Source organism: Corvus hawaiiensis, chromosome 15, assembly GCF_020740725.1.
Source record: "Corvus hawaiiensis isolate bCorHaw1 chromosome 15, bCorHaw1.pri.cur, whole genome shotgun sequence".
Classification (NCBI taxonomy): domain Eukaryota; kingdom Metazoa; phylum Chordata; class Aves; order Passeriformes; family Corvidae; genus Corvus; species Corvus hawaiiensis.
Genome location: NC_063227.1, coordinates 670,365 through 697,039, shown reverse-complemented (window position 1 = coordinate 697,039; position 26,675 = coordinate 670,365). Strand labels below are relative to the sequence as shown.

Sequence of the window (26,675 nt, the reverse complement as noted above, 5' to 3'; positions counted from 1 at the left end):
CTCCTTAGGCAATCCATCAGTATGTGCGAGCAGGCAGCCCTGAGATAGGAATTCAGCTGATAAAGGGAATGCAAATTACAGGTACTGTGAGATGGTCCCTGGCCTCCCTTGCCAAAACCAGTGCCTCGCTGGGCGGGAAGGGGCCCCTCAGAGCCCTCGTGGCTGTTGCTGGGCTCAGGTCGCACTGCTCTCACTGCAGCACACGGACCCTTCCCGCAGGGAGCAGTGGCAGGTGCTGGCCATGCTCAGCACCCAGTTCTGGCCCCTTGCCCCAGCACCAGCCCGTTGCCGACCAGCCTGGAACTGGGAACACTGGGAGCTGCTGGAGCCCAGGTGATGGCACCAGAAGGCATAAAGAGGGCCAGCCCGGCCCTGCTAACGCTGTCCAGGTCCCCGTGTCCCACACGGCGGGCGCTGTCGAGGTGAGCATCCCTAGGAACGGGAGGCTGGAGCGGTCGCTGCCTGCCCGGAGCACCGGGGGCAGGATCGGGTCTGGCACACGCTGCTCCCCGGCAGGCCCGTGCCAGCCCCCGCTGCCAGGGCTGCCCTGGGCCCTCGGCGGGCCGGGACATCGCGGCTGTGCTGCGGGGCCACGCGGCCGCTGCAGGCCCGGGCTTGAGCCGCCGTGCGAGCGCCCGGCCTCCGCCAGCGCTCCGGGAGCCGAACAGGTTGGGCGACTCCGGGCTGTGGGAGGAATAATCGCTGGCGTTGATTCAGCGAGCTGAGGCAGCCAAACCGGGCGAGAATGGCACCGCGGAGCCACCCGCGGCCCTGCCAGGTACCCCCGGCGAGTGGTGGCGTTTGAAGGAGTTTTTATAGAAGTGCTGTGGAAGCGGGCAGGGAGCGAGCCAAGCCGGCGCTGTCTGCGAGCGGAGGCGGCGTGTGGGTGTGCGAGGGATGTGCGCAGCGAGCGGCAGTGCAGCCCGAGCCCAGCACAAACAGGTCGGGGCTGATGTTTATCAGGGACTCTCATCTCCTGAGCTGGTGAATTTTTCCGTGCCGTGTCAGTTCTGCTGCGCGGAGCAGGAGCGCTCAGCCTGCCCTGCGCTCCGCGTCCGGGGAGTGCCCGGCCCAGCTCCGGGCCCCTCTGCCCGGCGAGCAGGACCTGGGGCTCCTGTCCCCGGCACCAGCCCGGACCCGTCCCCTCGCACCAACTGAGTCAAAAGTGACTCATTTCCAACGGGGCTGCAAGCGCAGCGGGTGCGTTTGCAGATTGGCTGGCGAGGCACAGCTCTGGATGTAGGTGGCTGCGTTACACACTCCAGCAGCGCAGCTCTGCTCCGTGCTCCCTCCTCCCTCGCCCTCCGTGCAGGATAGCTGCCTGAGCCCAGGATCTGGTTCTCGCAGGCGCAGGGAGGCATCTCAGCCGGCTGCGGTGGATGTGGGGTGTGGATGGCCCCGGCTCCGCTACTGAAGGGGCTCTGCACTGAAGATGGATGACTTGGCTCTCCTTGACCTGTTGGAGTGTCCCGTGTGCTTCGAAAAGCTCGACGCCACAGCAAAGGTGCTGCCGTGCCAGCACACGTTCTGCAAGCCCTGTCTGCAGAGGATCCTGAAATCCCAGAAGGAGCTCCGGTGCCCCGAGTGCAGGACCCTCGTCCTGTGCAGCATTGAGCAGCTGCCCTCCAACCTGCTCCTCATTCGCCTCCTGGATGGAGTCAGGTGTGGACAAAACGTCACCAGGTTTGGCTCGATCCAGAGGTCAGGGGTCCTGTCTTCCCCCGCCTCCATCAGGAGAGTCCCCAGGGGACTACAGCTGCATCAGCACCGGCTGGCAACGAACCCCAGGATCCACATGGAAGGGGTAAGGAGGTTCTTGCGTTCTTTCTTCTGTCCATGAGCGTAGAAAGGTTCCTGCTGTGTGCCCAGAGCCAGGAACCTTCTCTGTTAGCACTGCAGAGTGTTTGAAGTGAGAGTGAGTGTTTTGTTTGCAAATTTGGCTGCTGTTTCGATGTGATACTTGACAATATCAAGTTCATCACAGCAGAAATTGAATTGACTCCCAGGCTGAGACAAAGCCAGCCTGCTCTTCTCCTTACAAAAACTTCCCAGCAGCTCTTTTCTCCCAGAGTTTTCAGATGCTTCCTGGCTTTTGAGGGTATTTCAGGTGCTTTGACTTTCGGGAAATACATTGCTTTTGACTGATAGCAATTAAGTCAGTAATTGCAGAGCTGTAACTGTTAATGGTGGAGAAGGTATTTCCATAGCTGCACCTCAGTTTCCCTGCACTGGAAAAGAAGGGGGGTGCCCAATGATGCTGCTGTTCCTTCCAAAGTTCTTGGAGGTTCACTAGTTAAAAATACTGAATTTGACTCACTTACTGAGTGTACCTAGGGATGATTTACTAGGCTAATTTTAAAATTCTAAGTTCTTTCCATAATTTTCTTTAACAATACAAAAGCTTTTCTTGAGTAATGAGGACATGATATTAGACCTGTTAAAAGAGCTTGGCTCAGATGGAATTTAGGGTAGAGACTTGTGGCTTCACCTTTCCCACATTATATTCCTGGATTTCCATTTCTCTTGCCTGAACTATTCTGTACAATGTCTCTACAAACCTTTTGATAACACCCAAAAGCTTGGCTGGAAGGGCTGTTGAGTCCCAGAGCGCTGGCCAGAGCACGGAGCTGTAAAGGTCTGGGCAGGCACGGGACAGGTGTCCTGTGGGTTTGAGCTGGCACGTGTACCCCAGGGAATCTCTGTGGTGTTGATGAGGGATCTGGATGGATCACACACCAAAACCAGACATCCCTCGGGAGCTCCTCTCTCTGGTGTTCTCCTGGAGCGTGTGGCAGTGCAGGCCTGAGCCAGAGGCGCCGTGTCCCTTTCCCACAGCACAGCCAGGGACAGGCGGTGGGGGCGGGTGGGTGACCCTGCCCAGCCCAGAGCACTGGCCTGGCTGCAGCACCGGGAGCTGCACGGGGGCCGGGGGGAGAGTGGAGCAGGTCCTTGGGCTGCCGATGGCTCCCTCCACAGGGCCCTGCTCTGACGGGGGCTGCTGTGGCAGCGAGAGCCTTGCTGGGAGCCATCAGCTCTCCAGGGGAGCTGCAGGAGCTGCTGGTGCCGTTCGTGCAAGGTACAAACCATCCAACAGTGACAGGCTTCAGTCACTGCCATCCTGGGTGGCATTCCAGCTGACAAGGAGAATGTTGGAGGTTTTCCAACTGGACTCCTCTGGCCCTGGATAAAAGAGCACAAATACACTTGTCTGGTTTCCTTGTCTCTCACTTGTTTCACATTTCTTTAACTGGTTCTCAGGACAGATAGGAACTTGCTGCTGGTATATAATGGCAACATCCGTCCATCTATAGCTCCCAAAAGCTTTTAAGACCAATTTTAAGACCAAACTCCTGGGAATCAGCAGAGCCAGTGAGCACTGGGGGAGCAGTGGCTGTGGCTGGCTCCCTGGCACTGGGACAGGCCTCTGAGTTCCTGTGCCTGTCTGGGAAGGGATATAAAATACATTACACTGAAATACTCTTAGACTTAATTAGTTACTTAATTATAAAACACTTTGGAATCCTCTGCTGCAAGGTGAAGAATGCAACGTATTAGTCACATTTTGGTTTTAGTGGTTTTAAATACCTGCATTCAGGACAGCCGTTACTTTGGGTACTCCAGTGGGATGTTAATGGACTTGGAGCCTCCCCTGAGCTGGCACTTGGTGACAGCAGCATGTCACCCAGCGCAGCAGGGACACATTTGAAAGTGCCTGTGCAGTGCAAAGATGAGAGTGATGAGGGTGACTTGTCATCACCCTGCCCCATGAATGCTTGCGTTCCAGGGTATTCACCTGAAGGAATCTGGGTAAGCAGATGTTTGTGAACCTCAGAGCAGATTCTTTATGTCAGGAATCACAGTGAGAGCAGCTGCCCTGCAGTGCTGCTCACCCAACCACAGCCCTCCCCTGAGTACTCAGAATTGCAGTGTCCATGTGCTGCTGCAGCAGAAGGTCATGTGCTCCCCAAAAACTGACTGCCCCCATCTGCAAGAGCTGCTAATTACCCCTAGCACCATCCACCACCTTGTGCTACAAAGCAAATACCGCTGACGTGCCCCACACAGCTCTGCAGCCGGAGCCACCACTCAATGCAGGATAGGGGCCAGCATTTGGTTTTACCAAAGCTGTTCTATAAATAAACTTCCTTTACTCTCTGGAGCTGAGAACATCACAAGTTTGATCAAAGTTTCTCTCTCAGCAGAGATGTTTCCTTGCCAGCTCTTTGCTCTTCATGCTCATGAGCATCCATGAAGGCAAAACATAAAATCAGTCCCTCATCACCCAGGAAGCCAAGAGCTCGTCTCATTCTGAGCAGGAAGATCAAGCAGGCCCCCACAGAGCTGCAGGATTAGCACAAATATAGCACTTGGTTTGCAGTCAGGAATTTCCCAGAGCCAGTTGTTAAAAAACAGGGAATTTTCTAATTACAGCCCATCCCAAGCGATTTATTTGCTGGCATTTAAATCCCTTTTGAATCCACTTCCCGTGAGCTAACGTGGTGTGGGCACGTGCTGGCTTTGTGCACGTGGACCTGTCCGTGTGTAACCACAGCCGGGCCTTGCTGGGTCCTGCTCAGCCCCCTGAGCCCCTGCACTGCCCCACAGCTGCTCCTGGCACCTCAGGCCAGGCCTTCAGATCTTGAACATCAATGCAGAGAGGACAAGACTTTGGATTTTCAGAATCTCCACATAATAAACTGTCTGGAATTTAAGAATAAAAGGACTTGCTGGGAGGTGTATGCATAAATAAAGCCACACTGAAGCCTTTGAACTCTTAGGAACCGCCCCTGGCATGTGCCAGGTGTGGTTACAGCTTGTGCTGAAGCTCCTCCTCACCTGGCTGCAGCCCCAGCGTGAGCTGGTGAGCAAGCAGACCATGTGTGCTGAGGTGTGCACGAACCTCCCACACCTCTTCAGGGGGATTGGATGACCCAGCTGCACCCTGCACACGGCAAAACTCCATCCAGGCCACCAAACAGCTGCTGGGGTGCTGAACTTTGTCATGCAACAAACATGGGACAGTGAGCCAGAGGAAAAAGTTCCGAGTATGACAGCTTGCCTTAGGAAAACACAGACCACGCAGATTTAACTGTGACTTGGGCTATTTTCTCTTTGCATGAACTGAGTGCTCAACACCCCCTTCCAGCATTTCATGGGAGATAGACAGATAACACCTCTATTGGGATAAAAATACTCTGCACTCCAACGTCCCACCTTCACACGGACGTCTATAGATAGTGCCTGCGTCTTGGTATTTTCTTCTCCTCCAGAATCATCTCCAACTCCTTTCTGCGTTTGACAGACAGGACTTGGATTGCTGGAGCTTCTTGAAGTCTTGTTCAAAGTGAACTCCATGTTTGAACCTGGCAGAGGCAAGCGAGTTTCCTGGCCCCCTCACTGAGCCAACCCCCTTCCCCATCCTCCCAAAACCTCCAGCAGTTCCTGTGTATTCACAGCAATGACCTCAAAATGTGTGTCACATCCCCTTGGGCTGGACAAGCGCTGTGGGGATGTCACACACCTGCAGATGCTGCCCAGGCCTGGGCTCTGCCTGAGGTGGTGGTGCCAGCTCCTTTCCCACCTGAGCATCCTCGCACCCCACAGCTGCTGGGGTTGGTGGGGGTGTGCCACAGAGCCCCTCAGCTGGACACGGAGATGCTTCATTTGGCTGCAGAATTCTGTGTGCTCTTAACGGCCTTTCTGAGAAAGGATTTGTCCCAAGTCTCCTCCACTGCCATGTCCCATCAGGGTTTGTTGCGTTCTAACAGAACGAGGAGCTGCTCCCACAGTGCTGGCGGCACCTTGTGCTGGACATTGGTGTGCTTTCTCCCTTTGCATGTAGTTTTAGCACTTTTATCTACTGCAAAGAGAGTGAGGTCACCTCAACATAGACTGATGGACAACACACGCCCCAAAAGCTGTGTGAGCAGCAGACCGGGCACACGGCACTTCTGGGTGGTACCTCGGGTGGTGAAAAGCCCAAAGACCTCCACGGCCAACAGCAGGAGCCAGTTTCCCTGGTTTTACAAAATTAGGTACCAAGCTGCAAACACATTAAAGTGTTTTAATTTGTTTCCAAGGCAATGAGTCAGGCTCAGATGGCGAGTCAGGAATAGCACAGCAGGGCTCCTCCGCGAGCTCACCTGCGCAGTGCCGTGGTCAGCCCGGAGCCTCAAAGTCTGAGTCCTCCTCTTCTCACATTTTCCCTGCTGGTTGCTGGCCGCTGTCCCTGGGTCCATGGAGTTGGTCGCTGGCCTGAGTTTGTGTTTTCCCTCTAGAGGGAAGGGTGGGGAGGAGGCACACTCCCGTGCAGCTCTGCAGTGTGCCAGGGCTGGAGGTAGCGGTGTCCTGAGAGACGTGAGGGCTCTCCCTGCTGCCAGCACCGTCTCGGCTTGCGGAGTGCCCAGGCCCGGTGCCCACTGGCAGAGGTGGCCGTGTTGCTCAGGGCTGGCAGCGCTGGCTGAGGAGCCACATCAGCGCTCCCTTTCCCCAGCACAGGGAGGGCACTGAACCAGCAGGGAGAGGGCTCAGGAGCAGCAGGAGGAGGGAGCAGGATGCAGGTTTCCTCCCCACACAATAAACAGCCTCTTCTGAGAATGGTGGTGCTGAGGCAGAGCATCATGACTGGGCATGCCGAGGGCTGACAGAGTTTGTTTTCTGTGCAGCTTAAACCCATGACACACAACTTAACCGCTGCCCGGGACTGCTGACGGCAGCACAGACACATCTGATAGAGCAGCAGCGAGCCAAGAGGCATGAAAGGGTTTCATGCAGACACTGCAGCTTGAGCTCGCCAGGACCCGGGCCCCAGCATCCCCCTGCCAGCTCCTCTCTTTCCTCTTACAGGCCTGTCCCTGCTCTCCCTGTGCCCCTGTGGCTCTGCCAGCACCCAGGAGCAAAGCCACACTCAGGCCCAGCTCCAGCCTTGGGCATTCCTCCTGCTCCCCTGAACGTCCCCAGTGTTTCACAGAGGCAAAGTGAAGCCTGATCCAGCTGTGTCCTCCCTGGGAGCCGTGGGGGCATCACCAACACGTAGCCAGGCATTCCTCTCGGGGTTGGGTGCCAGCAGTGGTGCCTCAGCATCTCTCATCTTCTCCATCAGAGAAGCTGCTCTGTGTTTTCTTTAATCATTTTCCCCATTTTCCATGTCACCTTTGCATTCCAAAGCCAGAACTACAACAGGCCACGTTCAAAAGTGACATGAGCCTTGATGCAGTGGCAGCCCAGGGCTGTGAGTGAGCAGAGGGGGTAAGTGCTCCCAGTGCCTCTGCCATTGCCCCAGCAGCTGCAGCCATGCAGATGGAGCAGCACAAAACCAGCTAAATCCATACAGTTCACATCTCCAGCATCTCCCCATGATGGCAAATTGGCTCAGGAGCAGGTGGCCACCAGCATTAGCCATGGCCAGTGCTAGCCTCCCATTTGGGCAGGCCCAGGAAGGAATGGGGCAACTCCAGGGCTGACGTGAGCAGGAGGGACTGGCTTTGTTCTCCCTGGTGCACACAGTCTACGTGTGCTTGGAAGACAGGAACAATCCTCCTCAGGGAAGAAATAATGCAGAAACCACCCAACTGTCTGAATCCTCAGAATATAATTACATGAAGAGATTGAAATGACAAGTTCATTTTTGAAGGTTTTGTTCTCTGTGACAAGGCTGAAGTTATCTCCTCTGCCAAAATGCAGAAAAACAGAATTGTAATGGCAATTAATTTACATTCAAATAGCTCTTTTCATCCACCTGGATCCTGCAGAGCCCTGAACTGTGCTAGCTGAGCACACAAGCAGGAGATGGGGCTCATTCATCCCATGGAGACATGGGCAGTTGTGGCAGGATGTTGGAGGCAGCTCTCAGTAGTCAGAATGGATGCAGATGTTATTGATCATCTCTACAAAAAGCCAGCATGTCCATGTCCTTCAGTGTCAGTGTGTGGATAGTACCCAGCTCCACCTGCTCAGTGTCACAGCTCATCAGGAGCATGGCCTGGGCTGTGCCCTCAGATCTGTCCTGGAGTCACTGGCTGCCTGAGGGTGAGCACTCACACTGCCCAGTGCTGTCCTGTCTCCTGCACGAGGTCCTTGGGAAGATAAAGGATGGCCTCCCTGTGGGGCCATGAAATCCAGGTTGGGATCGGTCCCTTGGGATTTACTGCAGAGACATTCAGCAGAACAGGGCACAGGGGGAAGCTGCTCCAGGGCATTCCCTGCACGGGGTTAGGAAAATCAAAGCTGGGAAAACACCAGTCCAAGCCCATCTGAGGCCATTCCTGATCCATGCCAGCAGCATCCCCACCGCTGGAATCAGCAGGACACCTGCCGAGGTTTGGGGGCCAGCTCCAATGCTGCATCAGGCAGTGGCAGTAAATCAGAAGGAAGCAGCCCTGGACATCCAGAGCAAGGAGCTGTCCCAAGGATCCACATGTCGCTTGTCCCACACGTCCACCCACGCTGTCAGCGATGGTGGTGAGGTTGGAGCCTCGGGGACACAGAAGGATCCCACCCAGCGTCACCAGCTGTGTCTCACTGAGCCGTGCTTGGGAGTGGGTGCAGGAGCCAGTGGATCCCAGCACAGATGCATTCATGGCCTCGGCCTCATGCTCCCCTGGGGGATCCAGGCTGCAGCTCCGTCTCCTCAAGCAGAGCTGCTGTTGCCAGAGGACTGCACTGCTCCTCAGGGTGGTTTTAAAGGGAGTTGCCTGGGACAAGGTTTAGGGGCATTCCCAGCTTCCATCAGCAGCCTCTCCTCTTCCCTGTGCTCCTGCCTTTGCTCCCAGTGATCGACTCCCCAGCCAGCCTCACACGCTGCTTCTCCTTCTCTTTTTTGTAAATTCCCATGCTCTGAGTACGGGTCTTACATGAGTCCCCTGCTGCCAATCGTGAGGAGTTATAACCAGCTCATTTCAGATAATTACGGAGTGCGTTTCTCTGCTAGGAAGAGATGCCCCAAATTGCTTCCTCACACACATGTACATATTTTTAATCTTTGTTTTGTGCGGAGGGAGACTCAGAGGCATTGGATGGCTGCCCGGCACAACCGATGCCAAATGCCAAAAATAGTGAAAAAAATAAAATCTTTTCTCCGTTATTTGCCTCAAATCCACTGAGAATGGGGACAAGGAGTTGAAGTGCATCTGCCATGACCATCCCTGCTGGCAGAGCGGCCAAGGAGAGAAAAGCATCTCCCCCAGAGACGGTGCTGATGCAAGGGAGTTGTGCTGCACACCGGGCATTACCCGCTGCCTTGTCTCCCTGGGGCACTCCCACGCTGTCTGCAGGCAGCCCCATGGCAGGGGGCACCTGGGGCTCGGCCGCTCTGGCAGCCTGAAGTCGCTCCTGGGTCTCACTCACGTGTGATGGAGGAGAAAACAGAGGGGAAAATCAGAAAAATGAGGCAGCATCGAAAAAAGTTACAGGCACCCAGAAAACGGGTCTCTTCACTGTAGTTTCTCTGCTACTGGGCAGCAATACTCTACACAAATTTCCAGCAACCTTTAGGTTTCACAAAGCTGCTCCCAGTGTTTTCTCTTCAGGATGTTCAGACAGATGCCCAGCTTGCACTAGGGACTGGGCACCGTGTGCAATACTTGGCTGAACATTTTGCTGCCACTACCACCCTGCAAAAAGGAAATGCTGCTTTGGATTAATTAAAAGCAACTGGACATGCTAACAGGAGAAGACTCCATCAAAACAAAGCAGGTCCTTTCTCCCCCCCTGCCAGGACCACGTTCTGGCCCGAGAAAGCCTCTCCCTCTGCCCTCAGCCCGGAGTGAGCCGCCCCCAGGCACTCCTTGTCTTTATCGCCAGGTTAATTAGCACCCCAGTTTCTGCCTTTGCAATTAACCTACTTTAAATAAAGCAAAACAGATCCCTTGAAGAGGATCTGGGACACCCAGGAGTGGACAGAAACCAGCCCAAACTGACGCAGGGATCAGATCAGATCAGACCTGCAGCCACAGGACAGCGATGATGGGCTGTGAGACCAGCCGCCCACAGGGGCTCTGCTGCCTGACCCCAGCCCCAGCACCGTGGCTGCCACAGGGTAGTTCAGTTGTTCTTTCCTACACCCTACAAACACGTTAAAAAGCAGGGACTCTGCATGTCTTTCTGAAATCTTAAGCTTGCAGCTTTATTTTGTGATGGGCCTGTACAGTAAAAACCACATTAGTTGCTCCCTGTGGGTAGGTAAAGGCTTAGTTTATGTCCTAAATAAAACTGGGAAATCGATGGGATATTTTTGGCTCAGTATCTGAGCAGCCAAACAATTTTTTTTAAAAAAAATTTAAAATAGCAAAACCAACAGACTTTGGAAAAAGCTGACTTGGGTTGGGAGATTTGAAAGGGCGGAAAAGTGTGAGGGAAGGGTTAAGGAGGAGGGGAAGAGCTGAAGGTTGTGAGTGTGGTTAGAGGAAGAAAGAGCCCATTCATCCAACCATCCATACATCCAAGTGGGGGGATGTGTTCAGCCAGCCCTAACACCACAAACACACCTGGTTTTCGGGTGTTTATCCCAGTCTGCCCTGCTGTCTCATCCCTTTGCCTGCTGAAGAAAGAATATTCCAGAATCTCAGCACCCTGTTGCTTGCTTCCTGTTCCCAGTTAGTACCAAGTATGCATTTAATTTCAGGGTTTCTCTTATTTTCAATATATTTCCATAACTCATTCATGCTGCCTTTAATGTTTTGCTGTATCCTGCTGTTCCCTCACATCCCAGACATTGTTGCTTCTCCTTTCCAAGCCCTGTTCTCGCACTTTGTACAAGTCCTGTTTGTTTTCTGGTTGCTCCTGAGGCAATCCAAGGTCTGTGCTCCTCATCCTTGTGTAACACCAGCAAGTGTGTCCCCGAGTGGTTCTGAAGGAGAGCTGCTGTCCATGTTCTCTATCCCCACGGTCTGTCTCTCATGGGAAAGCACAAATATCCAGGTGTGTGTTTGCAGGGAGTCTCCATGGCCCTGGCACGGACATGATCCCTGTTTTTCTGAGGGAGAGCAACACTGGCCCAAGCCTCACTTTCCCCATTTCTCTTCTCCCAGCCATGTGCTGTCAGTGTCACTGAGCCAAGCACATGTGTTTACTATGAGCACAAATTAAGAGAGAGAATGACTTAATTAGAACTAAACATTAAACTAATTGCTTCCCATTTCAAAGGCTTTGAAGTAAAAGCAGTACCTGAAATTTTTTTCTTGGTTCCTTTTCCCTACCAGGCATCAGGGTTTGGGGATGCTGGAAGATGCCCTCTTTCCAAAAACTTAAGAATTTCCATGCGAAATTCAATCTTTTCCACACTTCTGGAAACTAACGTTGAGTTTCTCACTTCTACCTTCCTGACCTCTCAAAAGTGGCTGAGAGAGAGGGAGCCCTGCAGGAGTCCTGCCTGAGCCCAGGTCACAGACACGGGTGGATTTGGGGAAATGCACAGTAAAAGGCAGGAAAAGCTGGAATGTGTCACTGGTACAGAAGTACTGTCTCCTGTGAGATCAGCGGGAGGGGGTGACTGTGGCTTGGAGAAACTGCAGAGCACGGTCCTCACCAGGCCACAGCACTTGGCAGCCTCTAAAGAGAGCAGAGGGACAAGCCAGACGTGCAGAGACCAGTGAGGAAGCAGCTGAACAGCCTCTTGTCCCTGGGCACTGGCTCTTCTGCTTAAAGCTGATCAGGGCTCTAGAGCTAGGGACAATCTCAGCTTCCCAGCTTCCCAGCACAGAGCTCACACAGCTGTGCCACCAGCTAAGAGGCCAGGAATGGAGCTCAGCATTTGGGTTATCCCCTTAAAATGTAGGGCTGCACTGTGCCTGGGAGCCCTCACTGCGGGGAGGACAGGAGCTCCACACAGAGCTCTGGTACAGGCAGGGCTCTGCACAGCAGTCGTTTTAGGGGAACTTTGTAATTTCATTTTGGTGAGAGTCAAGATTGTAAAGTCCCTGCATCTCTTCTGGGTGTGGCATGTCCCTTCTATGTCATATTATACTGCAACAATGATAACATTAAGCCACCTCTTCCCATAACCCAGGAAAAGGCTGAAATAAACCCAGAGTCACGTGTTAAAGCAGGGATAGAACCATGGGAGCACAGAACCTGCACTCAGCTTGCTCTGCTGTGTTCTCCTGGCAGGTGACAGCCACCTGGACAGCTGGATGATGGCTGTGACCCCAGTCCTTCTGAAATAGAAATACCTGGGTCATTAAAATAGACATTGTGTTGGAGTAGCCCTTACAGCAGGCAGTAAGATCCCATGGGAAGACTAGTTTAAGGCCTTAACCGTTTCTTAATATTCTTAAACAAGTCCAGCCTGCTTTTCATCTTGATACAAACTTAGCATAAGTATTTGGGAGCTTGTCTTCATTAGTAAAACCCATCAAGAAAGGATGTGGGTAGTTAATCCTAATAAATGCATGCTTAAGCCTTAGACCTCTGCATTTTTCTCCCATTAATGCTTTTGGGGAATTCTGTCTGTGTCAGACAAACCGCAGGGGCTGTTTCTTGTCCCCCCAGGTGCCCCGAGCCAGGGCTCTGTACACCTACCGCGGGCACAGCCCCGGGGAGCTGCGCTTCAACAAGGGGGACACCATCGTGCTGCTGCGGCAGCTGGATGAGAACTGGTACCTGGGCGAGGCCAACGGCACCAGCGGCGTTTTCCCAGCCAGCTCCGTGCAGGTCATCAAGCACCTGCCCCTGCCTCGCCCACTCTACGGCCTCGACCTGCGGAGCCGGGACAAGGCGGAAAACAAGGACAGCCTGACCTTCCACAAGGTACCACCCGCAGCACCGGGACGCGGACGGGCACGGGGCGCTGCCCTGGACCGCGCGGGGCTCTGCCGCTCCCCAGCTCCTCAGCAGCTCCTCTCTGGTGTCAGGAGGGTTCCCAAGCCCCTTCAGACACTGCTGCCAGCAGTTAACCCTCCGCTCCGATTGCCCCGTGGGCACAGAGGGTGACGAAGAGCATCCAGAGAGGGATGCAGGTGGCCCCCGGCCTCGGCCGGCGCCAGCTCAGTGCGTCCCAGGCGGGGTTCCCGGGGCTGCGGTTCCAGAGACCTTCCAGCCACCCGCTCCCTGGCAGAATTTTGCCAGCGCTGGTCTAGACATTAATTGCGTTGTGCAGTTTAGCTTGAGATGCAGGGTGTAAATGACACCGGCACCAGTTCCTAGAAATAAAATTAATACTTGTAATGCCCATAATTACAGCAAGCTCTGCTTTGTGGCTGTTTTACAGGAGGACACAAGCAAAACATCTTATTTGAAGCTCTAATATATTTTTTAAATGTCTTTTCATTTAATGAAATCATTTTAGCTTCAGTAATGACTTATTCAAGTCTGGCATTAACAGACACAAGTTAGTTAAGGGACACATAGAGCCACCAAGGAATTAGAAATTAATTCTAGAGAAGGCAAAGGTAGGGCTACTGTGGGAGACACGAGGCTCTCCTGGCTCTGACATGCAGTTTGTGCCCCATTTTATCATGTCTCCTGGTATTTAGATAGGCAGAAAAATGTTTCCAGTTTAGGCTAAAGTTTGCTCACACAGAGAAATGACAGGACGGCCATGGCACATGTGTACCTACACACACACTGTGGGCTTTAACCTTGTTTTGGAGAGGGAAAATGAGAAAACCACACTTGTTGTAAAATAACAAAGTCTGGGAGCCACCTGTACCTCTCCTGCCACGGTCTCCCTGTCCATGCCAGGCATCGAGCACATTGCCTCCCACGAGTGGGTGAGAATCTCCAAGTTTTGCAACTCATTGATGTCAGCAGTAAATCATGATTAATTCCTCTGGCACCCATCGTGGTGAAAAACACTGTCACCACATGCCCTCTGCTACTAACACCCTGATCAGCAGTTTCTAAGAAATACTGTGTGAACACTGCCCATATGCAAACCTGGGGCCTGCCTCTCCCTCATTAACTCCAATCCTTCACAAGCCAGGATTTTTTCAGTGGAAGCAGCATCAAGCCGTGAATGTTCAAGCTGACAGGGATGGAACTGGGTGGATCTAATCCTTCTGGGAATGCCACCATCAGTGAGGGCCTCTCTGAGCCCATGCCGTACCGTCAGCTGCAGGGCTTGGGTGTCCTGCTGCAAGATGCACCAACATGTGCCAGCACAGACGGGGAAAGGACGATGAGTCTAAACATCCCTTCTAATTCAGAGTTAGAGTTATTAAGTACAGCTCTCCCTGCACCTCTGCCAGAAAAAGCTTTGGACAAGGAACATGAGGGGAGCACTCATTCTCAGTAACCCCTTGTCTTAGCACAGGTTTTTCAAACCAGTTTTAATTTTGCTTTCAGCTTTGAATCAGGAATTTTACTCCCAGAATTTGTCACTGACAACAGGTGAGAGAAATGACAGAGCCTCAAGATTTTAAAGATAACCTGTAATGCCACCTGAACCCTGCCTGCAGTTCTGCTGCCAGATGGGAAAGGGGAAACAGAGCAGTTGGGGGCTGTGCCAGGTGTAACTTCTGAAACCCCATCACGTCTCTCGTTGTCTCTTCCAGCCAAGCGCCCCCACTCAGCAGCTCCTGCAGGCCACCAAAAGCCACTGGTCCCCCCAGTTTAAGGGCGCGTCCCTGCGAACGGCGTCTCCCAAGGCCAAGGCTGCCGATTCGGTGGCTTTCCCCAAGGTGCCTGACTCCAGACGGAAAAGTCTGCGGCAGTTCTCCATCACCACAGCCCTCAACACCCTGAACCGCATGGTCCACGCGCCCGCCGACCGCCCCGCACTGGAGATCAGCTCCCCTGTGCTCATCAGCTCCAGCAACCCCACCGTGGCCACCCAGAGCAGCGAGAAAGCGGAGTTCCCCTACGGGACCCCTCTCCAGGTAAGGCAGCGGTAGTGCCGGTCTGGGGTGATCCCGAGGCACGCTGAAGCTGGGGCTGATAGAAACGTACGCTGACCTTTGGGACTTCATCTGCTCGAGGCAGAAGAGTCTCATTCCTTCTTCCCACACTGACTAAAGATCTGAGTATAGAATCTTCACAGATAGCTGAAATGGGAGAAAAAGGGGTTTTTTACATTTATATGGCATCTTTCATATTGAAGGTTGCTCCAACATTTTATAGAGCAATCACCCAGCCCCTGGCAGTCCATGTCCAGGCAGGCACTTTGTACTGAGCACCAGCCTGCAGAGAGCTGGGATGTGATATCCTGGGTTTTGGAAGGGAAATGAAACCCTACAGTAGTTCCATAATTCAACTGAAACTGTATCTTGTCTCACACCCCCGAAGGGACTTTACCCAAAAGTCTCAGTGTGAACTACTGCCAACAGCAGAAACAAAAGAGGGAACATGTTATGATTTGGCCTTAGAAAGGTTGGAAATTCCTTGCTTTCAAACAGCAGTGTTGCTCCCAGAGGTTTGCAGGGGAATCTGTGCCATTTCTGGGGCTGCACAGGATGCAGCTTTCCCTTTCCGTCTCGGGGTTTGGGCTGCGATGACTGAGCTGCAGAGCCGAGATTCCTTTGCAAGCCCAGGTAGGCACTTCCAGGGTACCTGCGAGGCCGAGGGAGCAGGGGGCTGCACCCCAGGCACAGGCAGCAGCAGCACACTGCTGGACAAGCCAAGCCAGAGGGGCTGTGCCGGGGGTTGTAGGGCTCCCCACAACAGGACCTGCCTGCCTGGCATTCCTGCCACCAGGAAGCAGGTCGGACTCATTTCGGGCCATAAAAGGGAATAACCAGCACTGCCCCAGCCCTCCTCCTTCGGCGCTTGCTTCCCCTTGGCGGTGCCAAGCCGGGCTCAGGTGGAGCCAGAACCAGTTTGCAGGGCTGTGGTGGCCGTGTCTGTGCATGTGCCTCTTGTGCAAGCAGCTGTGGGGTGAGGGCAGCGGGGCACCCACGCCCTCCCTCTCCACCGCTGGAATCACTGCCTGGTCACAACTGAGCTGATTCCCTGGGCTGGTGGTCCTTGGGTCAGGGAACATCTGTCCGGGAGCTGCTGCTCTCCCTTGCTGCCGGTGAAGGGAGCTGATAAACCTCACAGCTGCCCCCCAGTACATCTGGCTTTCCTGTGTACTGAATGATTGGAACTCGCAGGGCCCGATGTCCAGGAGCACTGAGAGCTCCCACCGCCCTTGATGGGATCGGGAAGGCTTCCCTCCCCACAAGGCACCACGTGGACACTCGCAGTAGGGACTTGCCTGTGTCAGCAGTGCTGGGGCTCACACTGGTAACACACAAGAAAGGGAGATGCAGTGAGAGAGGGACTTCAGGACAAGCAGGGAGTTAAACCCTTTGTACTTACAAGGACTTGCAAGGTACTCGCAGGAGATCAGCAAAAGTGAATGCTGCAATCAGTTATACGTGGCTGGAAAATACTTCTTTCAATCTTTTTTCCTCTCTGCATGTTGCAAATGCAAAGGCAGCTTTGAGGATGCTCTAAATGATGGGTGCTCCCAGGCAGAGGGGAACACAGAGATTAAAAACATGGAGCTTTCCACCCAGAAGGGGACATTTCAACACAGTTCCATCAGGAAAACCAGCAAAAGGCTGTCATTTTGCTCCAATGCAGAAAAAAGAAACTCCAAATACCCAAATTTCAAGCATTTTGATTATGGTAATTAATAAAACAGAATTATAATTTCCAGTCAACTTTATGAGCACCTGGTCCGATCCTGCCTGGACTAGAAAACGAGGAATGCAGGGAAGGTTTGAAGCTGACCTGCCACCCCAGGTCCGAGACAGAAGCTGGAATTGCGGGGGTGTTTTAATTAATTTAATTTACTGGTGAGCACCAGAGCGGGTGAGTCACTTTTCTTTTTTCCTAGGTCCTTGCCAAGCCAGTGCTCCAGCACCGCATTACAGACATGACCACTAGAAATTAGATTTGAAATGAACATGAGATTAAAGCCCCAGCTTGCATCATTAAAGATCCTGTGGTCATTGCTGAGGAGCACAGCTGCCAGCCACATCCAAGCGCAGCGACGTTCCGCTGCCCTGAGCTTCCCGGGACACTGCTGCCACCGCCCTGCCTCGCTGGGAGCTCTGCTCCCCCCGACAGAGGCCACGCTCCTGCCACCACAGCTCAGCACACAGCACGGCACAGCCAAGGCACCGCCGGGGCTGTCGCCATCCAGCGTGCAGCGCTGGGTTCCAGGCAGGAATGAGCTCTTGCTGGCAGCTGTGCGCCCCGGGGCACGTTCTGTGCTGCAGAAGGGCCAGCTCAGCAGAAGAGCATCCCGAGGATGCTGGACTGCCTGCTGCCATCCTCCCTCCACACCTCCAGCGCAGCACTGAGTGCTCCCTCAGGTTATCCTGTTCCATCACTGCTCCCCCAGCTTCCCCACACCCCAACTTTGCTGTCTCAACAAGCTCCGTTCTTAAAGGACAGGGTGAGCACCATCAGTCCAACCAAGCTGTGCCCTGGGACGTGTGGAAGGACCATGAGTCAAGTGGCTGAGAGAGCTGGGGGAAAAGGAGGCTCAGGGGAGACCTTATTGCTCTCTGTAACTCCCTGACAGGAGGGGGAGCCTGGTGGGGGTCAGGCTCTTCTCCCAGGCAAAGGCAGAATAATAAGTGACAGAAGAGGAAACAGCCTCAAGCTGTGTCAGGGGAGGTTCAGGCTGGACATCAGGAATAATTTCCTCATGGAAAAGGTGGTCAGGCATCGGAAGGAGCTGCCTGGGGAGGTGCTGGAGTCCCCATCCCTGGAGCTGTCCAAGGAACAACTGGATGGCACTCAGTGCTCTGGCCTGGGTGACAAGGTGGGGATGGGGCACAGGTCTCGATGATCCTGGAGGTCTTTTCCAGCCTAAATGATTCTGTGATTCTGAGTCTTCCTCTTGCTGCCTGGTCTTCTTTTAAGTCAAATGCTCCAGACTCTTCCATTTCCTGAAATGTCTTTGGTGGTTTTTTGAAGGGGGGGGTGAAGCCAGTCAAATATTTTAGCTGCTCCTCCAGTGGCTGAAAGAAGCTGATAACCAGATTAATACCTTGTTTTCTTTGCTTCCTTTCTCCCGTAGGTCAGCACCTCTTACTATCCCACACCAGCACCACTGGGGCCCCCGGCAGCCATCGTCACCCTTCCCCATCTGCAGCACCACGGGCCAGCTTACCTGTACGTAAGGAAACTGAAATACTTTGGGGAGCGGGGTGTGTTTTCCTGTAGCCTCATCATGAGCTTGCTCCTGCCAGCCAGGAGCTGCAGACAGACCGGAGCACAGCTTGGATCCAAATGCAGATCCGTGTAGGAATGGTCTGAGCAGGGAGTGGCAGAGACCTGATACCACAGCTGAGTGCATCCTTCTGCCTCACTGCAGTATCTGTGGAGAAACAGTTCTGCCTGTTTGTCAACAATACATTTGAATTTTTTTTAAGTGTAAAGCAACTAATTACTCCTTAAGTGCCTCTAGTTATTTATGCTGAAACCTTCATGGCCACTGGTGTTTTGAACAATCCAGTTTCTGAAAACTTTCACAGAGTTAAACTTTGCAGATAACACTCTATGATGATTACACCAAGGTAAGATTCACCATCCTGGCACTTTAGTAATGTATCTGAAATAACAGCATCACAACATGCTGTTTACACAGCACTCAGCACCCCTGGTGCTGAGGCAGGCTGTGGGAATGCTGGTGTCCAGGAGCAGCACCCACAGCTCGGCACTGTGCTGGGACCCACACCCACCATCATCGGTCAGCCAAGACTCCAGCAAACACTTAATCCAAAGGGCACAAGAACTCCCAAGACCCTAAAATAATTTGCAGAAGAAGGATGGTGCTAGAGCATCCCACCACCTGCCTGGTTTGCACAGATGCAATGTCAGACCAGCATCTGCACACCCTGACCTTGACTCCTTGACTCAGGTGACTCCTGAGCCGCCCTGAGCCCACCTGGGCTGTGCCAGACCCCGAGGGAGCAGCCCCTCACACAGACTGGCCCAGCAGGTCAAACCTTCAGATGCTCATGCTGAACAACAGGGAGAGAGAATCCTTTCTAAGAGAGTTCTGGGGTAGCCCCTGACTCTCCAGACACCCAGTCTGTTGTTTCTGTTTTGTAAATAACACCTGGTAATTGTGGTGTTGGGCTGTAACTCATTGATTCTTGGAGCAGATCACATTCCCTTTGAATAAAACAACAGTGACATTAAATGTGTTACACTGGAGACAAATTCAAGTTCAAACTAGAGAACAAATAGGGTAAAGTTTTGAAAAATATACCATTTTCTTTTGCTGTTGTTTTGCTGTGTGCTCACATGTGGTTCAGTGAGGAGAACAAAGCTTCAGCCCTTGGTCACGATCCCAGAATCACACAAGAGAGGTCCAGAAGGGATTTCAGACTAATTTCTAGTCTGATTTCCTCACTGCCCTGGAGTGGAGCCACATACCTCCTCCTACCTCTTCCTCTGTCCCCTTCATTCTCCATGGCTTCCAGTGGCAGCGACTCTAGTCCTTGTGTTCCAGTCAAGGAGAATGCAGGAGACAGAGAGGGAGGAAGGAAGGAAGGAAGGAAGATGGGGTAAGAGCAGTGCTCTTCCCTGGGCCTCCAACACCTGCGGGTGATGCTCCAGGCAAGCAGATCCAAGGCCTCTGGTTTCAAAGGCAGAATGTATTCCTGATGCTATCTTGAACAGGGCACCATACCTGTGCTCTTTCAAGAGCTTTGCCTTAGGACAGGTACTTGTCAGGCCCTGATCGGTGTTTCTCATGGAGCACTCGCTGTGTGAGGTGCAGCAGCTTCTTCCTCCCCAACATTTGTCACCCTGGGCTGGCACTTCTGGGACAGACGCCATCCTCCTGACCTGCTTTGTTCTCCGTTCCTGCTGGCTCTTCTTTTATTCATATCGGCCTGAGGTAACGGGCTGTTCCCTCCCTGCAAGTTCTCTCCACAAGCGGCAGCACCGAACACTCAATGCGGCACTGGCCGAAGAGGCTCCGGGCAAGCGGCAGCTGCTCGCCCACAGCCAGCAGCACCGTCCCTCGGCACCATTCAACCCCGGAGCTCCAGCATGCTCCAGCCGCCCTGCACGAGGCACTTCTGCCTCCCCTCACACCCTCTCCCCCCAGGTGCGTGGCTCTCCACTCCTATGCGGCTCATGGACCAGACGAGCTGGAGCTGCAGAAGGGAGAAGGGGTCCGTGTCTTCGGGAAGGACCAGGACGGGTGGCTGCGGGGCATGTCCCTCGCCACGGGCAGAGTCGGCCTCTTCCCCAGCAACTACGTCGCTCCTCTCTTCAGGTCTGTAATTCCTTATGTGAAACAAAAACATGTGAAGAGGGAAGGGGGGTAACACGTAGAACCTGGGGTCTTCTTGTTTCCACAAAGAAACCATGGCAAGGCATTCCACCAGTAGTGACAAGGGCCAGGGGTCCCTCGCCAGGTGGGATGGCATCCGGCAGCTCTCACCCTTCTTTTCCAACAGGAAATCTAGTCTCTCCGACTCGAAGATGCCTTCCCTGTACACCTCATGGACGCTGTCGACCTCCTCGCTGTCCTCTCAAGGGAGCATGTCCGAAAACGGCCCAAGGCAGAGCAGAGCCCTGAAGCCGGTGCTGCTGCCCGTGCCCATCCCGTCCCCCGGGAGGAGCGCGGCGGGACCGGCCCCGCTGCGGCGCGGCCGCGGCAGCACCAGGAAGAGTGAGTGCTCGGGGGGCTCAGGGAGGGAGAGGATGGACACATTCCCCCAAACAGCAGCAGCTGCTGCGGCTAATGGTCCCACACCCCTGCTTGGCCCCAACTCTGGCTGCTTTGGGAATTCCAGGGGGTTCGACTCAGCGTGGAAAAATTCCTTGCAAAGCTTTATGGAGAGCTCCTGGTTATCTTTCCAAGGAGGCTGCAATGTTTATTTTCATCCCATATACACTGTTTTGTAATACACGTCCAAGAGTATTTGTGGAACCACGTAGTGTGTTCCCAGCCCTGGCAGGGGCCACTGTCAGTGGTTTTACGCTCGGAATCGGTCCCGGTGCACAGGGGTGGTCCCTGGGAGCTACAGCCCCACAGCATCCTGTGAGCAGGGCGGTAACCACTGCCCACTCTGCACCACTTTGGATTCCTGACTAAATTCCTTTCCATGGTCCTTGCTCCCCAGACGGATCCCTGCAGAGGCCAGGGCAGGCAGGGACCCCCGTGCAGATCACCGGCTCTCTCAGACGTCCTTCGGCTGCGGGGCGACCTCAGCACTTCCAGCTTTACCCGCACGTCAGCTCCCCACCCCACAGCATCTCTCCCGGAGCTGGCATGGACGAGGCAACGAGGCCAAACTTCTCCCATGAGGCTTCCCCGGCGCTGCTGGTCAGGGGAGGGGAGAGCCGAACCCCCTCCGTGTGCAGCTCGGTGATTCTGGACGTCAAAGACCCCCCGGTGAAGAGCGAGGCAGCTCCAAAGCCGCCTGCGTCAGCCCCGCCGTCCATCCTGGTGAAACCAGAAACTTCCCGCAACAGCGCCGAAAAGGTACAGCCAGCACTGCCCAGCGCCCCAGAGCGTCCCCTCGGAGCCAGCAGCGTCAGCCAATACCCCAAAATCCCCCGAGGGCTTTGCGCCATCCTCTCCGGGTTTTCTTCCAATAGAAATCACTGATTGGCACATGCATTAAGAAATCGGGGATTTGTGTTGCTGACGCAGCTATTCAGATTAAGCCCTGAAGAAAGGCAGGACGCTGCAGGGGCTCTGTCCCTGTCACCAAGTTCAGTCACTAGCAGATCTCGAGACTTTTCTGAGGTCATAAATTGGGCAAGAATCTGTGAGTTTGGGAGCAAATGCCAGACTTGGTGTCAGGCAGAGTTTTGCAGAACTCCCCCATCTCCTTCACGTTGCTTGGGCTGAGCCATTTGGAATGGGAATTTCTTTCCCCTCTGGCAGCCAGAGAGAAATTTCATAAAGGTAAAATCATTCTGAAAATTGCTCTAGTGACAGCTTCCCCTTCCCATGGTACCCAAAGACGTGCCTCCACAAGCCCCCAAAGGCCCAGCCAACCTCAGAGCTCCCAGGCAGCTCAGCATCAGCTGAGAGAGCCCGTGGGCCCTGCGAGGGCAGGACCTGCTGCTGCTGTGCTGCCTCCCACTCCTCCCCTCCACTGCCTGCCCCTAACTCGGTCGATGGCTCTCAGATCAGCCCTCCTTGGTCTCCAGTAGCTGCCAGCATTGCTGTGCTGGTCCCTGGGGCTCTCTTCCACCTGCCATCAGCTGCACATCACCCTGGGCTTCTCTGCAGGCATCCCATACCCCCGGAAGGATCCAGCCACCCCCTTAGCACTTCTCCCCAGTTCTGCAGGGGTCAGCGGGGAGGGTGGGCAGGGTCTGCTGTTCCCACCTGATTCTCGCCCCCTTCTCGCTGCAGCAAGTGAAGACGGTGAGGTTCCAGAACCACAGCCCGCCGCCGCCCAAGCGGCACAGCCTGCAGCCCTCGCCGAGCCTGCTCCGCAGCAGGACCGAGCCCGGGCCCGAGGGGCTCCTGCCCGAGGCCGGCCTGGGCCCCGAGCTGCTGGTGCTGTACTCGCCCCGACTGGGCTCCAGCCCCCTGCACCCGCGCCGGGCGCTGCACCCCAAGGCGCTGTCGCTGGACCTCTCGGGGCAGCTGACCTTCCCCATCAAGAAGAGCTACAGCAGCATCTCTGCAAACTGACCGGGTACCCCGCGCCTGCCTTCCTCGCCACACCTGCTCCTCTCCCTGCATCATCCCCCACTGCTCCCAGGGCCCGGTGTTCCATGCCCCCACGCTGCTGGCACCCTCAGGACCTGCGAGTCTGGGACTTGCAGAGAACTGTGGAACCTCTGAGGGACCCCCCTGCCCCAGGGCTGCTCGAGCACAGGGAGATGTGTCAGGGGTCTGTGGCCTCCACAGAACTGACATTCCCCAGGGTTGCTGCCTGTACGGCACGACAGGAGCAGGGGAGGGGAGGAAAGTGTGCAGGTATCAGAAAGAGTTACACTTGTTTTGATCTCCTCAGGGCTGCAGGAAAGCCCACAGAGATCAAACACTGTCTCAGCATCTGCCTGTCTCAGGATAAAGAAACCATAAATCAGAATCAGTCAGCTCCTGGCTGATGGTTCACACTGCCTTTGACGGGAGGGGGTCACTCAGATTTTTTGTTAGGGTGGTTGCTCGCTTGCTTTTTTCATTGGTTTTAGCCCAGGAATTTTAACACAGAAGTCTAAAAGGTGATTTGGAGGGGAAAGAACCAATGCAAAAGGGCTTTGCCATCACTGCAGTCACCCAGGCTCTGCAGTGAGGGCACTGAATCTCCCTTCTCCTCGTGGCTTGTTTTCCTCTGATCACCTGTCAGCTACCTCCTGCCCATGAGCTCCTTCCAGCCCCTTCCCAGCACCCGCCCACTCAGATGTGGCTGTTGTAAATATCTTAAGTGGAATTCATGGGTTTCAGCCTACATTCAGATGCATGAAACGTTGTCTACGTAACAGAAAGCAGAATTCAGAGTTCACCATGCCCCAGGACCCCTCTCTGCCCTGGCAGCACCAGCTCTGGCTTCCAGCTTACCAATCCAAGCATTCTCCTGTGAATCCCGGGAAAGCCAGCAGAGCCATGCTGGCTCACAGCTGTGCCTGCTCTCCCTCAAACCTCTGCACAACAGGTTTTGGTTTCCATACTTAGTTTTCATTGCTGGTTTATCCATCAGCAGGTCCCACCCCAGCTGCAGGCACTGGCCCCCCACTCTCCTGACAGTGGGAACTGCGCTCCCTCCAAAACTGCCGTGAAATCCCATCCGTGGTTACCTGCACACAAGCCCAGGGAAGGAGCTCCAGTGCCAGTGGAAACTCTCTGAGGCCCTGGTACAGCCTCAGAGAAAGACATTTTTTCCTGAAACTACACAAAGGGAATGGATTAAACAATTCAGTATGCCACAACCCCTGGACCTTCCCTCTTCCAGATTCCCTCTGTTTGTGGAGCAGGAAAGCTGGGTCTGCCTGCGGGGATTTTCAGCAACCTTCAAGGCACAGATCTGTTCTCACTCTGTGCTCTCTGTCAGTATTCCAGCTCCTGCAGAAACACCCTAACAAGCTGAAAACGTGCTGTGTGCCCAGGTATAAAAGGTGGCAGCAGCTGCAAAAACAAGGGTGAGTCCAACTCAGCAATGCCACCTCAGAGACAGCTGAATACCTCGGGGGAGACGTGCTGGTCTTTTGCTGAGGACTCCTGTCATCCTTTTAAAGCTGAACCAGAAAGCAGCTGGCTCTATCGCTGAGACACATCCACATATCCCAGCACTCAGAAGTGGACAGACTTGCACTCAGTGTGTCCAGGACCAGCCCGAGCAGTGCCTCACAGTGCTGGATAGAAGGGGAAGGAGCCTAATGCACCTCATCAGCTCTTCCCTGCACTTTGACACTGCAGCGAGAGGCAGCCACGAGCCCCCGGCCCCAGGGCTCCATGTCCCTGAGAGCGCTGGCCCCAGAGGAGATTTGTCCTCCACCTGCCACAGGAAAGGTGGAATGATGATGTTCAGTCTCAGGAGGGAATTCTGCAAGGAATTCCGCAGGGCTGTTCCGGTGGTGACTGGCTCCAGCGCTGCTGCACACTGTTCTCCTGGGAGCCTACAGTCCACAGGGATGAGTCCCTGCTCAGTGATCACAAGGATCTAATGGCCCCACGGTCAGAAAAGAGGAGCCATTCAGCATCAGACCTGCTCAGGTGTCACCAGCCCAGGGGATGGCCAAGCTGCACATGGGCAGGGACAGCTCCCCAGAGGAGGGGCCGGGGGCACTCAGTGTCCCCCAGCATGACCCTGCTGCAATCTGGTTCCTACTCCTCTTCCAGTTGCTGAGCCTCCGACAGCCATTCCCAAGGGTCTTCCCTACACCCATGTGGGCTTTTGCATGGAAGTCAAGAGGATTTTATTATAATTTTCTTAACATGCCCACATGATTCCAAGAACCTGCAGCTTTAGAAATTGAGTATCCCTATCCTGGTAAGCTGAGAGTGACCCCAGTGTGCAGGATGCCAGGAATTCACTCCTCTCACTCCCCTGACAGTCCCGCTCTGCTCTCAGTAAAGGTCCATTTTGTGAAACAAACATCAGAAATCCCCTGTCAGGGCATGTGACCTCCCACTTTTCACCCACGCTGTATCTTTAGTCCCAGGTGTTTCAATGAACACTTGTGTCCAACAGTTTTATTTCCTAATTTCACCCTGTTTAATTTTTCACAAGCCACCAAAGCAGAACAAGAACTGCTACAACTCCAAGGCTCTCCTCTAAATTCAGAAACCCCAGGAAATTATGTGGAGAAAAGGGATCTGGAATGAGCAGGCTTTGCTGTCCAGCCCCTGGTTCCTCCAGCTGCAGCCAGCCTGGGATAGTGGGGGGCCCATCAGCCCCTCCCTCCCTCTGGGAACTAGGAATGCAAACACTGGCTCCAAAACGTTTTAGTTGGAAACACCAGAGCAGCCTGGGAGTGTGTAAAATCATGCATCTACCATGCTTAGGAGGTTTATTCATTGCCCAACAGTCACTGCAGTTCGTTTGTGCAACGGCATGTTTGAAATGCAATCACAGCTTAAGACTTTTCAGGCTTTTTGTCATAAACTTCAGTATCTGTCTCATTTAAAAAGTAATATTTCCATATATTCATGAAACCAGTGTTTAGAACCCCAAACTGTTCATGAAGCAATGGGGGCAAAGTCCATGGGAGCTCCTCAGGCTGATCCCTTTGCACGTGTTCCCAATGGGAAGTGGTGATGGATGAGACACTGCCTGGGGACCAGCACACAAGGGACCCCTCAGTGTCAGGGTGAGGAGGACTGTAAGGGTAATGAAGGGGGGGGGAAAAGATCTCTTTATGCCAAAGTTACAGCCAAATAGATCTTAAAGGCAGAAGGGGTCAACAAAAGTTCCCTGATCCTTTGCATGACCAAGCAGGGAGTTCCAGTGAAATGTTACAGCCAGGTCACCATCAGTGAGAAACCATAAATTGCTATTTTTACATATATATCTTAGAAACAGTAGGATGTATAACCTTTGCTTAGTTGGTGATGGGTAGGAGGAATAAATCAAGTATGTTTAGTTTATTGTTCAGAGACACTTGTACAAATTCAGGGATGCTGAATATTTTTTCCATGAAGTGAAGTTCATTTTTTTAAAAGGTGTTTTCAATTTAAGGTACTATTTGGGAGAAAAGTCAATAAACAAGAAGAGATTAGTTTCCTGTTTTGTATTAATCCTCAAGCTATTTATTTTGTATTTCTGTAAAAAAAAAAAAAAAAAGGTTTAAAGACATTTTAAGTTTTCAGAAGTTTATTCATCTAAGTTTATAGCACTAATATTTAGATCTGTAGCCTGTAGATAATTAATTAATTGGGGCTGAATGGATTACAGCCCCTCAGGCACCGGAAGCACTGGGGGGAGGCACTGGGGAAACACAGGGATCAGGAAAGCTTAGCCACCCACTGTGTGAGACACCAGGCCATGGGAGCTGCTGTGGCACCATTAAAACTTTTTGCATGAAAAAGACCAAGAATGTTTCTTTTCACTTTCTTATTTCAGATTTTGCCTGTTGGGGACAGATGGCAAGGGAGGGAGGTCACCTGGGCGAGGGGGCTACCTGATTCCAGGGCTGGGAACACAGACTCTGCTCTCTTGCTCATGGCCAGGTTCCAGCTCAAGCTCCTGGTGCTATTTTTGAGGCTCTTTGCACCCAGCAAGAACCTACAATCAAACTACAGCAAATAAATCTGCATGAAATTTTCAGCTCACAAGTCCCAGCTGAAGATGGCAATTTAGGGTCACGCTCTCAAA

General features: G+C 53.5%; 1 protein-coding gene across 1 annotated transcript; it reads left to right on the top strand.

Moving 5' to 3' along the window:
- Nucleotides 1–719: 719 nt before the first annotated feature.
- On the top strand, nt 720–26,098 carry SH3RF2 (SH3 domain containing ring finger 2). The gene is made up of 8 exons (XM_048319715.1): nt 720–1,804; nt 12,487–12,744; nt 14,490–14,813; nt 17,951–18,045; nt 19,994–20,164; nt 20,349–20,563; nt 21,018–21,379; nt 22,265–26,098. Exons 1-8 carry the CDS (start codon nt 1,433–1,435, stop codon nt 22,547–22,549), a joined length of 2,082 nt encoding a protein of 693 aa, XP_048175672.1. The 5' UTR covers nt 720–1,432; the 3' UTR covers nt 22,550–26,098.
- Nucleotides 26,099–26,675: the final 577 nt, after the last annotated feature.

What these genes read in the sequence shown, in the direction of transcription:
- SH3RF2 (XM_048319715.1), top strand. Translation starts at nt 1,433, where the DNA reads ATGGATGACTTGGCTCTCCTTGACCTGTTGGAGTGTCCCGTGTGCTTC. An exon ending in CCTACGGGACCCCTCTCCAG is followed by an intron (nt 14,814 to 17,950) that starts GTAAGGCAGCGG and finishes TTTCTCCCGTAG; the next exon opens with GTCAGCACCTCTTACTATCC. An exon ending in CCGCGGCAGCACCAGGAAGA is followed by an intron (nt 20,564 to 21,017) that starts GTGAGTGCTCGG and finishes CTTGCTCCCCAG; the next exon opens with ACGGATCCCTGCAGAGGCCA.